Source organism: Aspergillus nomiae, assembly GCF_001204775.2.
Source record: "Aspergillus nomiae NRRL 13137 chromosome Unknown contig00099, whole genome shotgun sequence".
NCBI lineage: Eukaryota > Fungi > Ascomycota > Eurotiomycetes > Eurotiales > Aspergillaceae > Aspergillus > Aspergillus nomiae.
Genome location: NW_015378154.1, coordinates 54,475 through 73,833, shown reverse-complemented (window position 1 = coordinate 73,833; position 19,359 = coordinate 54,475). Strand labels below are relative to the sequence as shown.

At 50.9% G+C, this 19,359-nt stretch overlaps 7 protein-coding genes across 7 annotated transcripts; 3 read left to right on the top strand and 4 right to left on the bottom strand.

Moving 5' to 3' along the window:
- Positions 1-522: 522 nt before the first annotated feature.
- On the top strand, positions 523-3,437 carry ANOM_004756 (plasma-membrane proton-efflux P-type ATPase; the record flags this gene model as incomplete). Its single annotated transcript, XM_015550013.1, has 3 exons — positions 523-942; positions 1,013-1,243; positions 1,305-3,437. The coding sequence occupies 3 exons, from the start codon at positions 523-525 to the stop codon at positions 3,435-3,437; spliced, it is 2,784 nt and encodes a 927-aa protein (XP_015407823.1).
- Positions 3,438-4,265: 828 nt separating this feature from the next.
- On the bottom strand, positions 4,266-8,461 carry ANOM_004755 (EF hand domain protein; the record flags this gene model as incomplete). The annotated part of the gene is made up of 6 exons (XM_015550012.1): positions 4,266-4,351; positions 4,408-7,631; positions 7,705-7,881; positions 7,964-8,087; positions 8,176-8,330; positions 8,449-8,461. 6 exons carry the CDS (start codon positions 8,459-8,461, stop codon positions 4,322-4,324), a joined length of 3,723 nt encoding a protein of 1,240 aa, XP_015407824.1. The 3' UTR covers positions 4,266-4,321.
- Positions 8,462-9,091: 630 nt separating this feature from the next.
- Positions 9,092-11,272, bottom strand: ANOM_004754 (tubulin alpha chain). Its single transcript, XM_015550011.1, has 7 exons — positions 11,255-11,272; positions 10,997-11,144; positions 10,870-10,910; positions 10,767-10,793; positions 10,620-10,695; positions 9,605-10,559; positions 9,092-9,548 (listed from the first exon to the last, which is right to left on the bottom strand). The coding sequence occupies exons 2-7, from the start codon at positions 11,019-11,021 to the stop codon at positions 9,326-9,328; spliced, it is 1,347 nt and encodes a 448-aa protein (XP_015407825.1). The 5' UTR covers positions 11,022-11,144; positions 11,255-11,272; the 3' UTR covers positions 9,092-9,325.
- Positions 11,273-11,706: 434 nt separating this feature from the next.
- On the top strand, positions 11,707-12,665 carry ANOM_004753 (uncharacterized protein; the record flags this gene model as incomplete). Its single annotated transcript, XM_015550010.1, has 2 exons — positions 11,707-12,158; positions 12,231-12,665. Exons 1-2 carry the CDS (start codon positions 11,871-11,873, stop codon positions 12,663-12,665), a joined length of 723 nt encoding a protein of 240 aa, XP_015407826.1. The 5' UTR covers positions 11,707-11,870.
- A 360-nt stretch (positions 12,666-13,025) lies between these two features.
- erdS (aspartyl-tRNA synthetase, cytoplasmic) lies at positions 13,026-15,890 on the bottom strand (the record flags this gene model as incomplete). The annotated part of the gene is made up of 1 exon (XM_015550009.1): positions 13,026-15,890. The coding sequence occupies one exon, from the start codon at positions 15,888-15,890 to the stop codon at positions 13,026-13,028; it is 2,865 nt and encodes a 954-aa protein (XP_015407808.1).
- Positions 15,891-16,729: 839 nt separating this feature from the next.
- Positions 16,730-17,742, top strand: ANOM_004751 (alpha/beta hydrolase; the record flags this gene model as incomplete). Its single annotated transcript, XM_015550008.1, has 2 exons — positions 16,730-17,203; positions 17,281-17,742. 2 exons carry the CDS (start codon positions 16,730-16,732, stop codon positions 17,740-17,742), a joined length of 936 nt encoding a protein of 311 aa, XP_015407827.1.
- A 227-nt stretch (positions 17,743-17,969) lies between these two features.
- On the bottom strand, positions 17,970-18,908 carry ANOM_004750 (class I SAM-dependent methyltransferase; the record flags this gene model as incomplete). The annotated part of the gene is made up of 1 exon (XM_015550007.1): positions 17,970-18,908. One exon carries the CDS (start codon positions 18,906-18,908, stop codon positions 17,970-17,972), a length of 939 nt encoding a protein of 312 aa, XP_015407828.1.
- Positions 18,909-19,359: the final 451 nt, after the last annotated feature.

The window sequence follows — 19,359 nt, the reverse complement described above, 5'->3', positions numbered from 1 at the left end:
CTATATCCCTCGACAAGATCGGAATACAAACGATCTTATTTCGAGGCGTTACTGAGTACTTAGTAGTATATCATCAACAGGCGTATCGTGATACTGTATGGTATAAGATTGAAAGCAAACGCAGTCACGTAGATGGCAGAATAGGGAGCTATGGAAAGAAGCACCTGATCTCCCATTCCTTAAACAGGACTCCTGCAAACCGTCCATTCCTTCAAATACTACACTTCTATTTAACAATGACTCGCATGGCCACGGTAAATTCTTTTAGGTAGGGACGCGCCGCCGTTCTTGCCATTTGTATGACACAAATATAGTTCTTTCCCTCGAGTTGTCTTTACTATCCTTTCCTTTTCCTTCTCACTGTTCTTCCCAGTCTCAATTATCATTGCAGCTTCTATCGGAGGCCTGCATATCTCATCACTGAATCATTTGCATATTCTATTGAATACGAATAACATATCTATAACCCATCGCAAATCCGTTTCATCTTAGCAACTTATATCAGTCTTTCACAAGCTCCCAATGCCTAGTATTCAGCATAGCCTGGACACCACGGGGGCCCCTCACGGTGATGGGGCGTCTTCCAGCCAAGATTATGTGGACCCAAAGGAACAGCTCGTGGCAAGAGTATCGGCTGAATACAAATCATTCACCGAGAATGCGGAGGGTGGAGAAGACATTGAGGACATAGATGCTCTTATCGACGAGCTCGAGTCCATAGACGGCAACCTCGATTTCAATGACATTGGACAAGATGAAAAAAGCAAAACCTGTTGTATCTCGGAGGAACTGCTTCAGACAGACCCCAGTACAGGTCTTACCGAGCCCGAGGTGTTACTCCGTCGAAAGAAGTATGGATTCAATCAGATGAAAGAACAAAAAGAAAACTTAGTCCTCAAGTTTCTCTCATACTTCGTTGGTCCTGTTCAATTTGTGATGGAGGTACGTATATTTGGCCCTCGCATGTCGTGATCTTCGCTTATAAGCCCTCTTCGATACGCCACTGGCATAGGCAGCTGCAATTCTAGCAGTTGGTCTCCGAGACTGGGTTGACTTCGGTGTTATTTGTGCTCTACTGATACTCAACGCATCTGTCGGTTTTATTCAAGAGTTTCAGGCTGGATCTATTGTAGATGAACTGAAGAAAACGTTGGCCCTCAAAGCTGTCGTACTGCGCAACAGTCACCTTGCCGAAGTCGATGCTTCAGATGTGGTGCCCGGAGATATACTAGAAATCGAAGAGGTAATTCATTCTGCGACTTTATAGTGCGCCTCTGGTATGTTGACATTCTAACCGTGGGCAGGGCACCATAATCCCCGCAGATGGTCGGGTCTTGACGAGTAGCGTCCTTCAAGTGGACCAGTCTGGAATCACCGGTGAATCTTTTGCTGTTGACAAAACCGACGGAGACACCTGTTATTCATCGTCGGCTGTGAAGCATGGTCAAGCCCGTCTTGTTGTCACTGCTACTGGCGACTATACCTTCGTAGGGCGTGCCGCTGCCCTGGTTAGTGCCGCCACCTCCGGGACAGGACATTTTACTGAAGTTTTGAACGGTATCAGTATTGTCTTGCTTGTACTCGTTATAATGACTCTCCTCGTCGTTTGGGTATCATCCTTTTACCGCTCGAATGGTATCGTCACCATCTTGGAGTTTACCTTGGCCATTACTATGATCGGTGTGCCTGTCGGCCTGCCTGCTGTGGTAACTACAACAATGGCAGTGGGGGCAGCTTATCTAGCCAAGAAGAAGGCCATTGTCCAAAGGCTTTCCGCAATCGAGTCACTGGCTGGTGTTGAGATACTGTGCTCCGACAAGACTGGTACATTAACAAGGAATAAGCTGTCTTTGGCGGAGCCCTACACTGTTCCCGGTGTGAACTCAGAGGATCTAATGCTCACAGCTTGTTTGGCCTCTTCGCGAAAGAAGAAGGGTATGGACCCTATTGACAGAGCTTTCCTAAAAGCGCTCAAGGGTTATCCAGAGGCGAAATATGCGCTCACACAGTATAAAAAGCTCGAATTCTTCCCATTTGACCCAGTGTCAAAGAAAGTCATAGCCATAGTGCAGTCTCCCCAGGGCGAGCGAATCATTTGCATGAAAGGAGCTCCTATTTTTGTGCTAAGGACAGTCAAAAAGGACCACCCGATACCAGAGGAGGTAGAGGTGGCCTATATGAATAGAGTGGCAGACTTTGCAGTACGTGGTTTTCGCTCACTCGGTGTTGCTCGAAAGCGCAGTGAACGTGAATGGGAAATACTTGGCATAATGCCATGCTCAGATCCTCCTCGACATGATACTGCAAAGACCATACATGAAGCCAAGTCGCTCGGCCTGTCAATCAAGATGCTCACTGGCGATGCAGTCGGGATTGCCCGTGAGACGTCGCGTCAACTTGGACTGGGCACAAATGTGTATAACGCCGAACGCCTCGGCCTCGGTGGAAAAGGAACAATGCCTGGGTCTCAGGTTTATGACTTCGTCGAAGCCGCCGATGGATTCGCTGAAGTCTTCCCTCAACACAAGTATAATGTTGTTGATATCCTTCAGCAACGAGGCTACCTAGTGGCAATGACTGGCGATGGTGTCAACGACGCTCCATCGCTGAAGAAAGCCGACGCCGGGATTGCAGTTGAGGGCTCCTCAGACGCAGCCCGTACTGCAGCTGATATAGTTTTTCTAGCACCTGGTCTATCTGCCATTATTGATGCTTTGAAAACATCCCGTCAAATATTTCATCGTATGCACGCTTATGTGGTGTATCGAATTGCACTGTCCCTGCACCTCGAGATATTTTTGGGACTCTGGATAGCCATTATGAACGAAAGTTTGAACATACAGCTTGTGGTTTTTATTGCTATATTTGCCGACATTGCCACGTTGGCTATAGCTTATGACAAAGCGCCCTATTCGAAAACACCTGTGAAGTGGAACCTGCCTAGGCTATGGGGAATGTCCGTCCTACTTGGGATTGTTCTAGCGATAGGCACTTGGGTCACGCTATCCACCATGCTGTCCGGTGGTGAACAGGGAGGGATCGTGCAAAACTTTGGAAAACGAGATGAAGTCTTGTTCCTAGAAATCTCGCTAACTGAGAATTGGCTTATCTTTATCACACGTGCGGAAGGCCCCTTCTGGTCCTCAGTCCCTTCCTGGCAGCTTATGGGAGCTATCCTGGTAGTAGACCTGGTGGCAACCTTCTTTTGCCTATTTGGATGGTTTGTCGGAGGTCAGACCTCTATCGTCACCGTCGTCCGTACATGGGTATTCTCAATCGGTGTGTTCTGCGTGATGGGTGGTTTATATTACCTGTTACAGGACTCCAAGGGCTTTGACAATATCATGAATGGGAGATGGCCCAGAAGCAAAGCTTCTAGACAACGACAGAAAGAAGACTTCGGTAAGGTTTCTCTTCATTTACTATTCTTACTTTGAGCGTCTCGCTTACTAGAGGCAGTGGTTTCAATGCAACGAACTTCAACACTGCATGAGAAAAGTTCACTGAACGGAGCCGATACTGGGTCCGAAGCCCCCCGTTGAATGATACTCGACCTACACGTATGGAAGGTATTACATTCACTATGTCTGAGCGCCCATATGGTTACGTAGCTCTTTATAAAGAATCGTCGACCTCTTTTGACCTTTTGACCTTCTTTTTTTTCTTTTCTGTCGGCCCGACGATTTCGAGTGTGGGTGGCCCTTCAGTATTTCTTAGCCACTCTCTCCATTATTTCATTTTTTTATTAGCAAACCGTCCCTCACTTTTTTATCTGGAACGCAGCGAAGTCCCTGTAGGTATGGTGGATGTTATACGACACTAAATTATGACAAATCGTTATATTCGAGGAAAGTGACATGTCCATATGAAGTGTTCTCCGTGGCGCAAGGAAGCAGACGTTTCGCTGTCCAATAATGCTTGTATCATCGTAAGAAGCTACATCGTCTGTAATGAAGCCATAGATCAGGATCATGTTTGCAACAATGTCGTAAAATTATTAACTACCTCAGACCTAGTCTGATGCTGGTGCGGAGTATTTTCAGATTTAGCTAGGTCCATAGTACCATCTGTCCATCACTCCTCCGACTTCATATTCTTTCTGTCAAACAAGCATATGGGTTTACATTACATGGGTAGGGTTGAGGAAGTACCGCTGGGGAATATACATGACAGCAGTAACGATATGCGAGCCAACCAATAGATCAAATACAGAGTAAGGTAAAGAAAAGGCAAAAGGAAGGAAGATAAAGTGTCGAGCGAGTGGGTGAGTAAAGGGAAAACTATGTGCATGGTTATAGAGAAGAAACGGAAAAGGAAAGTATTAAGATTTCGATGTCAGGTGATCTACCGCCTGGAAGGAAGATGGTTGTTAGTTAACTGTATTTTCGGGGTGATGGGTGTATTTACCTTGTCAAGGTTGTAATCAAATTTCTCCAATGCGGCAAGTGATTCCTCACGAGGGAAACCCATGCCGGTCAAGCGCTGAAGAAATTGGTCATCTTCTGTGCCGGTCTGGAGAGCCCAGCCTGGTGTCTTTCCATCATGGCCGGTTGGTGACGTTAATGTAGTAGTGTTAGTGCCATTGGTGGCACCAGGACCCTGGACGTTGTCAAGTGGCGCAAACAGCGCTTCCCAATCGTGGGTCTGAGGCTTGTCATTGGAGTTAGATGGGGGTGCGGCACCTCCAGGGGATGAAGGGGCGACGTTCTGGTCAAAATTGAAGAAGTCTGAAGAAGCGGCGTTGCCTGCACCAGGGCCAGGAGAGGATGCCTTCCGTTGTGTTGGGGAGTCAAAAGAGAAATCGAAGTCGTGGTTATTCTTATTATCGGGCGCTTCGAAGTCGTCATCATCCTCACTCTCCTTAGCGGGTGCTAGATTGAGACCTGCGAAGGCCGCCTCAAAGTCCGGGGCACTGGGCTTCTGGCTAGGAGGCACGGCTGTCTCCTTGGCAGTTTCAGGCTGCGGTTCCCCGTGAACAACCGGTGCCCCGGTGCTTGATTCAACGGAATGAGGAGCATCGGGAAAAGCTGTGGGGTCCTCACGTTTTGGCAAAAGACCGTTGAACTCAGGAGCATCCCCGGCGGCTTCTTTCTGAACACTTTCTTCATATTTGGGAAGGCTTTGCTGCGAGTCCGCGGCTGGAGGTTTGGATGCTATCTGACTTTGCGGGGGGGCAACAGGGATAAAATTATCATCGAATCCCATGGGCGCCTCGCTATCTGTGCTGTCATCATCATCGTCGTCATCATCGAATTCACGAATGGGTGGGAATTCGGAGGCAGCTGGTGCACCATTGGTCTTGTTTGGGACAGTGCCCTGCTTCATAGAGGCGAATGCTTCCTCGAAGTCATTTTCTTTCTGAGATTTTGAACGCTGATGCGCTGGTCCACCGAAAAGCTCATCGAAGCTGGGATCTTTCTTTTCCACAGGCTTTTCTTCACTGGAAGACGATACAGCGGTATTTGCAAATTGTTCGGTTTCACCGGGAATTTCTGGGAACTTCTGCTTCAATTCCTCAGACTCATCGAACGCCGCGGATGCAGAGGTAGGCCCAGCCTCGCTAGCTCCAGATTGAGCAGGTGGACTCAAATCTGGCGTATCATATCTACTAGCAGGTGGCGAAACCATCGTCGAGGAGGTCGCCGACTGTGCCTCGCCAAATGGAAGCACATTTGGCGTGAGCTGCCTAGACTGGGACGGGGCTGGAGGTTCGTTGAAGAACGCAGTGGCGGGCGGTGGAGGGGATGCCGACGGGGTCGGTGCTCCAGAGGTTGCGGACTTGATCGAAGTTGGATGAGAGTCAGCGCGGAAGGAAGTCGGCGGCGGCGGAGTGGCTGTGTTGACTGGAGTTCCGAGAGATGGGCCGAATAGGCTATCAAAAGCACGCTGCTGATCATTTGAGACCTGAGGTGACAGAGCGTTGCTCTCACTAGAGCCAGTCATCTGGCGTTTGAAGAACGGGTTTGTGTTCTGGCTAGTTGTTGAGGCAGCTGGACTGCTGACGCTAGGGATGGCGCTGGCAGCAGCCACGCTCTCATCTGGCTCGTAGGTTTGCTCCTTCGAGAGGCTATCTATTTCTTCCTGCAGCTTCCCTTTTTCACCCTCTACAGTAGCAAGCTGCTTCTTGTTGATTGCCGCCAAACCTTTCTGCTGTCGAGCCTCAGAACGGGCCTTTTCGAGCGCCGGTTTGAGCTGAGCGACAGCAGCATTCGCCTGCCGGATCTTCTCCTTCAGACTTGCATTTTCCTGCTGATCAGCAGTGAGCGCAGCAGATACTTGATCGTACTGGTTCTGCAGATCCTGCCTGCTTCCCTCAATCAACGCGTACTCCTGCTGTAGCTTGTTGGTCTCGGCCTTAGACGCATTAAGTCGTTCTTCGAGAGCCTTGAAATTCTTGACCTCCTGCTCGTACATTGTCCTGGCCTGAGAAAGCCGAGCTTCGAAATCGCGCTTTTGCTGGGAATTTTGAGACAGTTCCTGCTCCGCTGAGGTGCGTTTAACCTGGACATTTTGCATTTCATTCGCTAATGAGCCTATTTGATTAGAAAGATTGGCAAGCTCCGTTGTTTCCTGTGTCAGTTTGTTGGACTCTTCAGGGTCATTATCTCCGAGAAGGTCATCTGACGGTGACGCAGGTGAACGAGCGGTGGGGCCAACACTGGATGAGGCACCCGTCGTCTGTGGTTGAAGGCTTTGCCCAAAGGATGAGGTCGGGACAAAAGGCTTGAAGGTTGTTGAAGTGCTTGGGGGGGATGCTCGAGCTGTTGGGGAAGCAGGCATCTGGAATGGCACATTCGAACCACCTGTAGAGTGGGGTACCTGCGCAGGAGCTGCAGCCGGAGTCGGGGCTGAGAGAGAGTCGAGACCGAACAGATCATCTGCGGCCGACCGAACAGCCGGTGCAGGGGCAGCTGCTTGAGCCATACCCGTAGCCTGCGCAGGTATAGGAGCCGGGGCCACCTGAGCAGAGCCAGGGCGACGCATACTCGGCGGAATCAAAGCTGGAGGCAGAACCTGTGGGAGCGGCTCCTTTCCACTGCGTACTTGACGAACCAAATACATAGCAACTGCAAATTCATCCTTCGTTAGTTGTCCATCAGCATCGATATCGGCCAAATCCCAAATTTGAGCAAGCGTTTCCTCGGGTAGTTGCGCATTCATGAAGAAAGTCACAGCCTGGTCCCCGGTGAGTTTGCCAAGCTTTGCGGAATCAACGGTTGAGAAGATACTATCGAATTGTGCTTTCTCGTGAGGAGTGATCAGCCAATCAGCACCGGTAGACTGTGCAGAAACGGGGGACCCAAAAGGCCTGTTGATAGGGCTCTGTGTCCGTTGTGGTCCAGTAAATTGCTTTGGAATTGCGGGCACCGGGGGAACATCAAGTCCAGGACGGGAACCAATGGAAGCACGGCTAGATCCCCTTCGCGCAGCGGCTTCATATAGGCCCGGCGGTAGGGTCTGAGGAATTCCTCTCATTGCACCTGATTTGTAGGAGGTCAAAAGGTGCATGGCAATGATGAACTCGGTCGCATCCAGGGCACCACGTTGCTTGGTGTCTGCGAGATTCCATATTCTGCCAAGGATTTCATTGGGCAGCCTTGCGCGTTCGAAAATTTGTTTAGCTATCTCGCCTATAATCATTTACATGGTTAGCTGAGATCTATCCGTTCTTGAAGTGTGGGCATTGCGTGCCTGAGAGAACACCACTCCTGGAGACGTCCGATTTCTCAAACAGCGACAAGAACTTATTCACATCATCTGGGTTCAACGGGGGAACACGGATTGATGCTCCAGGAGTTGGAGGAGGACTTGTTGCGCCTGCCTCACGAGTGGGGGCAGACGTATCGACTTGAATGCCATCGAACCTGGGTAGCGGCGCGGCTAAATTGGTCAAAATTGTAGTCAACATCATGCTCTCAGAAATTCTACAAGAATACAAACTAAACAGCAGCGAGTAACCCACGTTGTAAAGCCAATTCCTCTGACGGGGAACGGCCGGCTTGAGCGTGCCCGATCAACCGCAAGACAACACCGAACCCAGCGGGGGTCAGGAGACCGCGATTCTCCCTATCCGCAATTTGCCATATCTACAGCACACCCCAGATACTGTTAGCTAGGGTCCTTCCGTAGGGATACCAGGGGGTGTGCAGTGGAACTCGTTGTGCATCGACGTACCAAGCCGAGAGTGTCGGGGGCTAACTTGGTCTTTTCAAAGAATGGGACGGCGACTTCGCCAGTGATGACACCCAGATTAGTTGTGTCGGCAGCTTGGAAGAGCTGATAAAAAACGCGTTTTTCCTCAGGAGTCAGATTGAGGTTCGGGTGTCGTGCTGTTGGAAGTAAAAAGGAAACCCGTCAGTTCCGCTGTATCCATCGTATACGGGTGCACCCATCCCCTGAGAGCTTTCCCACCCGCATCTGAGTTGCGTCATTACTGGCAAGACTTACTGTTGTCAGCCATAGCTGTAATTCCGGAGGGACAAGCCTCCCCTCTTTCTAAGCAATCTTCCCGGGATGCTCGACAAGGGGTCTTCAACGTTTCAGGGTTGCCAACTTATCCAGAAGATGCCACGGGCATGGATGGTCAAAGCGCTGCCTTCTGGATGAGGTAACGTTGGACGGAACGGCGGAAATTAATGCCCCGATCGAGTTGCGATAGTAGAAAAAGATGGCACTTTCACTTTAGAACGGGGGGTTAAAGAATGGGACAAGTAAGAAAATATGGACGGGATAGGGTTGCCGAGAGCTTGCAACAAGCTGGAAGGGCAGCGTTCACTTAGAGGGGGGAGAAATGAGGGATTGGGTTCATTTACTAGTACTTCCGTAGCTTAGGCTTGGAGTCCGGGGGGTTTCTGCCGGGCGGTCAGACACCCTCAACCCAACTACTGATTAGTATGGAGCTTAAGGCAGCGACCCATGGTGGAGTCGCTTGCATGAAGGATACAGGGCAATGAACTTGCCTTAATTTACTCAGTCAGTGGGCTACTGTAAGTGACCAGTCTTGTCCCTGGTGGTCCTCGGTATACCAATACAGCTTTACTATTCAATCACACCTTTGCATTCTTAACCAATTCTACCGTGCAAGAGCTACATGTGGAAGGAGCGGTAAATTCATCGCTATTTCAGGGATATTAAAAATATATCAGACAAAGAAAACAAAGTCTGTGCTAATCCAAGCTTCTCTCTTATTTGCAGGCGGTTCAATCACTTAACCTTGGCCAACACCTGTCCCCAGCACTACAACTCGGAAACAATCGCTATCAGCGTCCGAAAACATGGTTGAGCGCAACCATGGTCGGAATGCTGACCGAGCGGTGTTTTAGACTTAGTACTCAGCCTCAACCTCTTCCTCCAGCGAGTCGCTGGCGACCTCCTCGTAATCACGCTCGAGGGCAGCCAAGTCCTCACGGGCCTCAGAGAATTCACCTTCCTCCATACCCTCACCAACGTACCAGTGAACGAAAGCACGCTTGGAGTACATGAGGTCGAACTTGTGGTCGAGAGCGGACCAGGCCTCGGAGATAGCGGTGGTGTTGGACAGCATGCAGCTATAACGGGTCAGATCTCTGACATTTTGCACGGGGGAGGAAGACAGGGAACTTACACAGCACGGCTGAGGTTGGCAAGGTCACCGTTAGGAACCTGCTTAGGGGGCTGGTAGCAGATACCGATCTTGAAGCCAGTAGGGCACCAGTCAACGAACTGGATGGTACGCTTGGTCTTGAGGGTAGCAACGGCGGCGTGGGTCTCCTTGGGCACAACATCACCACGGTAGAGCAAGCAGGTAGCCATGTACTTGCCATTGCGGGGATCACACTTGACCATCTGGTTGTTGGGCTCGAAGCAAGACATGGTGATCTCGTTGACGGAGTTGGCCTCGTGGGAGGCCTTGGCCGCGGAGATGACGGGAGCGTAGGCAACGAGAGGGAAGTGAATACGGGGGTAGGGGACCAGGTTGGTCTGGAACTCGTTGAGATCCACGTTCAGGGAACCATCGAAACGCAGGGAGGCGGTGATGGAGGAGACAACCTGAGCAATCAGGCGGTTCAGGTTCTCATAGCTGGGGCGCTCGATGCCAAGGTTGCGGCGGCAGATGTCGTAGATGGCTTCGTTGTCAACCATGAAACTGCAGTCGGAGTGCTCAAGGGTGGTGTGGGTAGTCAGGATGGAGTTGTAGGGCTCAACAACGGAGGTGGCGTTCTGGGGGGCAGGGTAGACGCAGAACTCCAGCTTGGACTTCTTGCCGTAGTCCACGGAGAGACGCTCCATCAGGAGAGCACCGAAACCGGAACCAGTACCACCACCGAAGGAGTGGAAGACGAGGAAGCCCTGGAGACCAGCGCAGTTGTCGGCCACACGGCGAACCTTATCGAGGACCTGGTCGATCATCTCCTTGCCAACGGTGTAGTGACCACGGGCATAGTTGTTTGAGGCATCCTCCTTGCCGGTGATCATGTTCTCGGGGTGGAAAAGGGTACGGTAGGTGCCAGTGCGGACCTCATCGACAACATTGGGTTCCAGATCGGCGTAGATGGTACGAGGAACATACTTGCCCTGACCTAGGACACGATGGCCTGTTAGAGAGTTCGGCGGCAAGATAACAAGTCAAGGCGACGTACCAGTTTCGGAGAAGAAAGTGCTGAAACCATGGTCAGGGTCTTCCTTCTTGCGTTCCTCGGTCAGGTAACCATCGGGCTATCGTATACCGATTAGTCTATCTGCCCGATTGAGATGAAGATGGATGGATTGTCATCGTGATCACGTACCTGGATGCCGTGCTCAAGGCAGTAGAGCTAGAGAACCATAGTGTTAGTTTGAGTGGTTACATTCCGATCACCTCTATCTTCTAGTATATTTCTATCTTCGTACCTCCCAGCAAGAATTGGCGATCTGGCAACCAGCCTGACCAACTGCACACGTAAAAACAATTAGTAACGGTCAACAGACCGACTCCCGTGGAGGAGGCGGTGTGAGGAAAAGATGAGAAAACACATACCGTTCAAACTAATAACTTCTCTCATCTTGTCGAGTCTAAAGGGGACGAATGTCGAAGTGACAAAGGAATTAAGATTGGAAGGAGGGGGGTGTGTGAAACGGAGTGGGTGGAATGTGGAAGGACTTTAGAGGGGGAAAAATGCCCTGATCTGTAAGGAAGTTTCAGGGGTAAGTAAACGAAAAAAACACCACCTGGGAGAAGAAACAAAAGAGAGGGAAAGGGGAACCGGTGGGAGGAAATTGGGGGAGGAGAACAAACCCTTGGGGTGATTGACGAGGAGAAAAATAGACTAGGGGGATCAATTAAACAATCGCTCAAGGCCCGAAAGATCGGTCAATTTGTTGTGGTCTTGCGATGCGCTGTCAACCCAAAAGCAGGACTTCCACCTTTTCGTTGTTGATCCATCCGTTGGGTCGCGTCGTCCACAACTCCTTTTCTGATTGGCCCTGCCCATTCCGTGACCGCCCTTCCAGCCCACCGCTGACTCAGCGATCCTTTTAGGTTTAGTCCACGGCAAGGGTCAATCACGTGTGAATGACGGCATGTCTTCCTGCAGCTGTATTGCATTGACTAGTATCCGAACAGCTTGCGACAGAGGTATGTACTATTGAAAGTACTCACGTCGATTGGAGCTCAGACAGATAGTGCTCTATTTCTCGTCACCGAGACGGCTACACAATGGTCTAATTGATAGTAAGTTTGTATTGGCACTGAATCCATCCCATCTAAGATCTTTAGGAATTTAACGTCTATATCAGATCTACCTCACCTACTGCATATATACATACAGCCAGTCTACCGTACCTGACTGCGTATGGATTAAAACCATGACCGTCTAGCAAAAGCATCAATCGAACATATTGAAATCGTTGTCATGATGCTACTCCAATACCTTTTCTTAATCTGCACCGTCGCGTTCCTCGCCGTCGCCAATGTCGAGAAAACGATCTTCATCGCTCCGCAACCCCTCACCATCCCCACGGTCGATCCTACCCTCGATGACCTAGGTCTAGATCGTCTCTCCCCCTCTAGTCCCGTTCTCCGAACCAGAATAAACGCTACATTTCCGACCAACGAGTCCCCGGGTACAGATTCATGGTATTTCCTCGAGAACCTGAACCCCGGCCAACGGTATGAGGTGCGGGTGTGTTGGTTGGCCACTGTACGTCCTTGTATACCCTCCGTCGATGTCCAGCAAGGCGATCAAAGAAAATTAGCTGACAAGCAGTCAAAGGAACCGACGGTCTTTACCTTAGCAACGCACACCCTTCCACAAGCCATTGATGATCCCGCCCTCTTCTCCTCGATCAGCCTGTATTCCCAAGCCCATCTCGCCTCCCCTCAGTCTAACGCTGTTCCTCGCAAATTGTCCTCGTTTCATGATCAAGCACCTACCTCTGATTCAGTGCTCTTCCTTCGTGTCACTGCGGCGGCGGACTACTTTTCTCTTAATAAGACACTAATGGAGAATGTCCCTCCGGTTGCAGCGGACATCATCCTCGATCCCTTTTTATGGAACATCTTCCCGCAGTCGCTGGTACCGACGGCATGTTATATATTTGTTGTTGGATGCTTAGCGGTGGTGATCGGATGGTGGGTGTTGGGAGAGCTGGGAAGGGTCGTTGATTACATGAACTCACAGCACCCGGATGATAAGAAAGATAAGTAATGAGCTAAGGTAGATAAATATATATATATATGTATTGGTCGTCTGTAAAATTCAGGAAGAACAATGGCAAAATGCTTGAATATCATCTGGCTCAATTTATGCAAACTCTAAGTTTTAAATGGCCTCATCTAGATGTATTACTTGCGTGGCGAGGGATTAACATAACATAATTTCAGAAACACATAAAAATCATGAGGGCATGAGGGAATGGGTCGTTATTTGGAAAGAACCAAAAGAAAAGGAAACGAAACAGCATAACAACTTGGGGAATATGTTTCGGGGAGGGTTGAAATGCTCAAAATAACAAATCTGTCAAGAATAGCCCTCTGTCATAAACGCCTGACATAAGAAGACAGAACATTAATCTTCGAAAAAGTGAAGGACAGCCCGAATACCCTTCGACCCTAGCCCATGAGGTGGATAGGCAATGTAAAGGGGATCGTCCTGTGCTCCCAGTTTCGCACGGAACTCGCTCTTGCGAACCAAATGGAACTGCTTCGCCAAGGTTTCATAGGTATGCTGCAGCATCTTCACCTTGGCTCCGTGCATATTGTGCCCCGGAGTAAGAGTGGTGGTGGCGCCAGCACCAAAAGTAAGCGACTTGACTCCAGACCGAGCCGCTGTCTGGATGGCGTGAGTAACGATATGCTCAATGACACCATTGGGAGACCCGGGGAAGTCGAAGCTGTATTTCACCTGCATGCCATGGGATGGGGATAGGGTGGCCAAGGCGACAAAGGCACAAATAGTACCTTCCTTGTCGACCGCATAGAAATACCAGCGATGGGCATGATCACGCCATGGATGAATCTCAGACAGGTGCACTTGAGTGCCTTTACGGTTGGACAGCCAGTCTTGGATGCGCTGGTCAATCTTCTCGCGGATGTTGTCCGGTACCATCTCACCCTGATTCATGCTCACGAGTTTGACCCCCTCGCTCTCCGAGTGTCGGATCTTCCGAGCAATTTCGCCATCTGAAGCAGCTTGGTTGCGGGACGGATCTACACGCTCCTCTGCGATGCAAGACAAACTACGCCAGCCAAGCTTCTCGCCCAGGATCGCCTCAACCTGAGGGGAACATAAGAGCCAAACGGGTTTATACTTGGTCTCCCGGCGCATCCATTGCAGGAACTGAGTGATCACGCGCGAATACTGCCGAGCGTCGCACAGAGGATCACCTGGGATCACTGCATAATTGCTGGTGCTAGGCACGTACGAGATTGCTGCGCCGGTCGCCATGTCACGCCAGATCTTGAATCGCTCATCTCCCCATGATGTAGAGGTCGCATCACCATAATTGGCGATGAGATGCTCTATCGGCTGCAGGTGGCTCTCATCGGGCGCCAAGTGACCTTTTCTGTCGCGGACCCAGGATGGTTCGACGGTCGAGGACTCTGGGTGCCGCAATTGCAAAGTTGGGGGCTTAGCGGGGAAACTCTTAGGATCACGATAGAAGAGAGAAGCGAGACGAATGTTGCCCAACTTGAGAAGAAGCATCAAGAAACGCTCCAGGCCCACGCCAGCCCCGGCGTGGGGAGGTGCGCCCCATCGGAAGCCTTCCATATATTCCTCCATGGTGTCAGGATTGATGCCCACACGGCGCATATTTTCCTCGAGCATATGGGGATCATGGATACGCTGACCGCCTGAGACGATCTCTTGGCCCCGAATAAAGATGTCAAAGGAGTTAGTGAAGCGGTTGTCATCAGGATCGGGCATCGTGTAGAAAGGACGTGCACCGATGGGGAACTTGTCCAGAATGTAGTAGTCCGTGCCGTACTTCTCCTTGACGAGCTCGCCGAGGCGAATCTCATCGCGAGTATGTAGGTCATCATCTACCGGCAAGAGATTTCCCTCCTCATCACGCCACCCGGAGTCGTTGAGCATCTTGATACCGTCGGAGAACCGGATGATTGGCGTTTCTTCGAGCCAAACGACGTCGTCCGACGGGAATTGTTGTTTCACAATCTCGATCTCGCGACGGAAGCGACCATAGACGCCTTTCAGGATACTCTTGATCACAGCATCTAGAACCTCCAGCATCTCATGGTAGTGCTCTTCAATTGCCATTTCAATATCCAGTCCAGTGTACTCTGTCAAATGGCGATGGGTGTTGGAATTCTCCGCGCGGAACACAGCGCCAATTTCATACACTCGACCGAAGTCCGCCGCGATGGCCATCTGTTTGGCCAACTGGGGGCTCTGAGCCAGGAAAGCATCACGACCAAAGTAATTTACCTCAAATACACTGGCTCCAGACTCAGTGGCGGACCCTTGCAGCTTGGGTGTATGAATCTCGATGAAATTCTGCTCATCAAGGGCGGTCCGGAACAGATTTCCCACCGCTGATTGAATGCGGAAGATTGATTGAGATGTGGGCGTACGCAAGTCCAGCAAACGGTTGGTTAGACGCGTGCGGTCAGGGATGTGACTACGCCGACCTTCAACGCGCTCTTCCTCGGGGGTCTGGATCTCGGCCTCATAGACGCTGAACGGGACCGGTTCGTCCCGCCGAACGACAACGTGAATCGCATCAATGGCCAGTTCAACATCATGAATGGTGCACCCTAGCACTGGCACCTCTGGGGCTTGAACCGTGCCACGAACCTGCACTATAGAGCCCACACGCAGGTGCTCGACCCATTGAACCATGGCGATGGAGCTCTTGCCGGGGGATTCATGCAAAACACCCTGAAAAGTGTAAAGCTGTTGGCGAAAAACAAGGAAAACCAATTTGGCACTCATGCGACGGATGATATGCAAACGCGCCGTGAAGAGGACCTCCTTGCCCACCGAGTCCGCCGAGATATCCTCAAACTTGGTCCGGAGCTCCCGCTGGCGAGAGCGCGACTGGAGGAGGGGCAGCTCGCCATAGCGAGCCTTCATCTCTGCAGTCTCTTCACGAGCGGCAGCTGCAACAGCCTCCTTGTGACGTTCAGATTCTTCAGAGTGATGCTCTTCGCTGAGACGAGAGCGCTGTTGTCGGCGCTGCTGACGCGCAAGGCGTTTCTGCTGGTTTTTGCTCATCGTCCCGGTAGTGGGGGACGAAGAGTCATCAGAAACATCATCCGAAGAAGAGGCATAGCCGCCACGATCCCGCAAGAATCCGCTCAGGATACTGCGTCGAGGGGACATTGACCCCGAACGCCTGCTGGGGGCGGGAGACGAGTCATTGGTATCAATTTTGTTGGGGACGATCTTGGAAAGGGCCCGTTTGATGGACATGATTACTGCGTTTGCGTAATGGACGACCGAATCATTCAGAAGAGTAAACTTTGACAAAGCCGCTTTACCCCGTTGAAGGAGGGGCACACAGCGGGACGGGTACGAGTCGGGGAGCCGATCTCTACGACGAGGGCCAGGGTCAATTGGAGAGTGTAAGATTTGTTGAAAAGCGCGGGACTCTTGCGGGGGATGTCAGAGAGTTAAATATCGAACTTAAAAAGAAGAAAAAGGGTTGAAAGGGGAGAAACGAGAAGAAAAGGTTGCATTTTGACTTTGTCAGGGTCCGGAACAAACGTGATGTCATCGGCTAGGGTACCTCGGAATCTTTCTCAGATTTCTCATAATGAACCCTTTCTTACCAAGCCAAGTTTCCATAGCGTTGGCGTCTAGAATGATCGGATTATGAGACAATTCCCATAGTTCCCTGTTTCTGATTGCCTCCCTCCGTTCTGTGACCCCTGGTGCCCTTATCAACCCGGACAAGTCGTCCTCCTCCGACTACCACTCTACATACAGACGTACATACGTACCTACATAGTACATACATTCTGGTGTCCCCATTCCCGGCTTGGCTTTTCCTTAGTTCCTCCATGATCCATTCAGGCCATTGATTACTATTCCCCAGTTCTTTTGACTTTCCCCATTTGCCTCCCACCAGAGTCCAAGTCAATTTTCTTCCTCCCGTAATCTTTCCGGCTCTTCGTATTCCGTGAATTGCGATCGTCTCTGTACTGATCTTAATCATTCATGGTCGTCTTTTCCTTCCCTTCTGATTCTCCAACCTCCACGCCTTAATAATCTGTGTTCGCCCCTTCGACAAGGGCTATATTCTGTTAGTCATGGCGTCGTCGCGATGGTGGCTTCTCGTGCAGGCCGTCTTTTGGCGGTTCCTCATGCGCATTGGCATGTTCATCCACCATATTTCGTTCCCACGGCCTCCTCGTCGCTCTTTCGTCCGATCCATCCCGTCCGGTTCGTCACGGATTGATTTGTACTTCTACTGTCCACCCGAGTACTCTCAAGATATTAAAGAAGGTCGCAGATTTCCAGTAGTGGTTAACTTTCATGGGGGTGGGTTCACCCTAGGATGTCCGACCGATGATAGTCGCTGGGCCCAGTCCGTCCTGGCGGAAGTGGGCGCCGTCATGGTCAGCGTCGGATACCGTCGAGCCCCCGAACATCCGTTTCCCGCCGCTGTAGATGACGGGGTGCGAGCGATCCAGTATCTCTCTGCCCATGCCATTGAGCTAGGGCTGGACGTCTCACGCATCGCTCTCAGCGGGTTTTCGGCTGGTGGCAATCTGGCGGTCACGGTACCTTTACGCCTCCGCAGTCTAATGTGTCAGGATCCCGCGACCCATGGCTGGACCGCGCAGGGTCTACCGAACAGCTTGTCGATGCTTCCGCCAGCGACGTCCATATCGTTGCTATCTTTTGCTGGTATCCCATCTTGGATTTCGAAGAATCCCGTGAGCTTCGGCGGAATGCGAGTATCATGCCCGATAAGACCCTCCCGGAGTTCTTCACCAATTTATTCGATGAGGCATATTTGCCCGATCTTGTGGACCGCCGGTCGCCGTATGCATCGCCCGTTCGGGCCGCGGATGACCTTCTCGCCGATGCCCTCCCCCATGACATCTTTCTGTACATCTGTGAATGGGACATGCTCCTCAATGAAGGCCAGCAATTCGTGCGTCGTTTACAAGATATTGGCAAGCATGTCCGCGCCATGATGATTGAGAAAGTACCGCATGCCTGGGACAAGTCTCCGAACCCGTGGCGTGATCAGGAACAGGTAGATATCCTCTATCGCGACGCTTGTGCCGACATGAAAGCCATCTTTAATGCGTAGACGTTACACCACAGTTTATATTGCTCATTTGGGCCTACCAGTGGCCTTGCTTTGCTTTTTTTTTGGATCTTGATAGATGTGCATAAACGGCGTTGGGTCAAGCGAGTCTGCGGTTTCAATAGTGTACAGTACTACGTTCAGTAACAATGAAGACAATCCATTCAAAACTATTAACGAAGTACTTGGACAGATCGCAAAGATATTTTCACGGGAGCTCAACCACTACATCATTGACCAGATACCGTCGCAGGCTTCCGCGCCGTCACCGCAATATACTTCCACCCACGCTGATAGTTGGCGACGATGGCGACTGTGTTGATGAAATAAGCTTCCAAGCCCAAAGCTAACACAATCATGGATGGGATGTACAGGAAATAAGCTAGAAACCGAATCATTGGTTTGACATTTTGCGAAATATCGCTCTCCTGAACATCCTCAAAGCCAGCCTTGTTCAGCATCCCAACCAAGCCTTTCTGTGGGCAAGCTTGTTCGCTTCGGTCCTCTGAGGGTGACGGCCCGAATTGTCCATTTGCCGCCTTTGAGATAGCGCCATGCAAGCGAACCTTGTCCATAGCCTCCTTTTCCGATTGGTTTGTTTGCTGAATATCGTCGCCACTCCAGTGGTCATATTCGTATAGGGCGATCCTGCCTCCGGGTTTGAGTGTTCGGTAAAACTCTGACAGGGCGCGGTTCAAGTCGGTCGCATGGACTAATGTCTCTATGGTGTAGATGCCGTCTAGGGAACCCTTTCCCACCGTTTGAAGATCATGGTAGTCACCTTGCTCGACCGTCAATGCATCCAAGGGTGTGACTGTGTCTGACTTGTGCTTGGCGTTCCAGTCAACTTTACCAATAGCCTCCAGGACGTTCTGTTGTGCTTGTTGGACGTGTTCTGGGAGAACATCGATGGCATGTACTTGCAGGCCCTTCTGCGCGAAATGGATCGCCACCTGGCCGTCTCCGCAACCGGCATCGAGAACTCGGGCACCCGGGCTCAAATGCAGTGATCGAAACACTTGATCTTCCATCGCAACAAGCGCCTGGTGGACCGGAAATGGCCACCAGACATCTGGGGAGTAGTAGCCTAGGTGGGCACGGCCGCCGTAGACGATCCAATTTCCGAGACGGGTTTCGAGGGAGCTGTAATACCGCTTGACGCCGTCCATAGTTAGGGTGTAAATACAGGAGTTCTGTCCACTCGACGTTGCTGCAAGAGCCAAACTAGAAAGTTGGGCACTCCTCCACCCATGCTTATATGCACATGTCCCATTGATATGAGCTTAAGCACTAAACCAATGGGGATACCAGCTTTGGTCGTCAGAGTTTGATTTCTCCAATGGTGGAATGCCATTCTGGCTCCCGGTTTGCTAGAAAGTCTGCAAAACTATATCCCTCTTTGTTTCGGTATTTTGAGATCCTTGTCGCATTGACGGGTCGTGGAGACCAGGCGGGCGGCCGACTTAGGTTTGTATTGTTCATTGAGCTGTTTGGATATTGTTCTTTTTGGCAACGAACTATCCATGGGTCCAGCCGTTGGATCGTCTTTGTGATTGGCATACTGTGTATTTGCCAAGAGCACCCATTTCTCGGCGACTCGTACTGAGGCCAGATTTGATA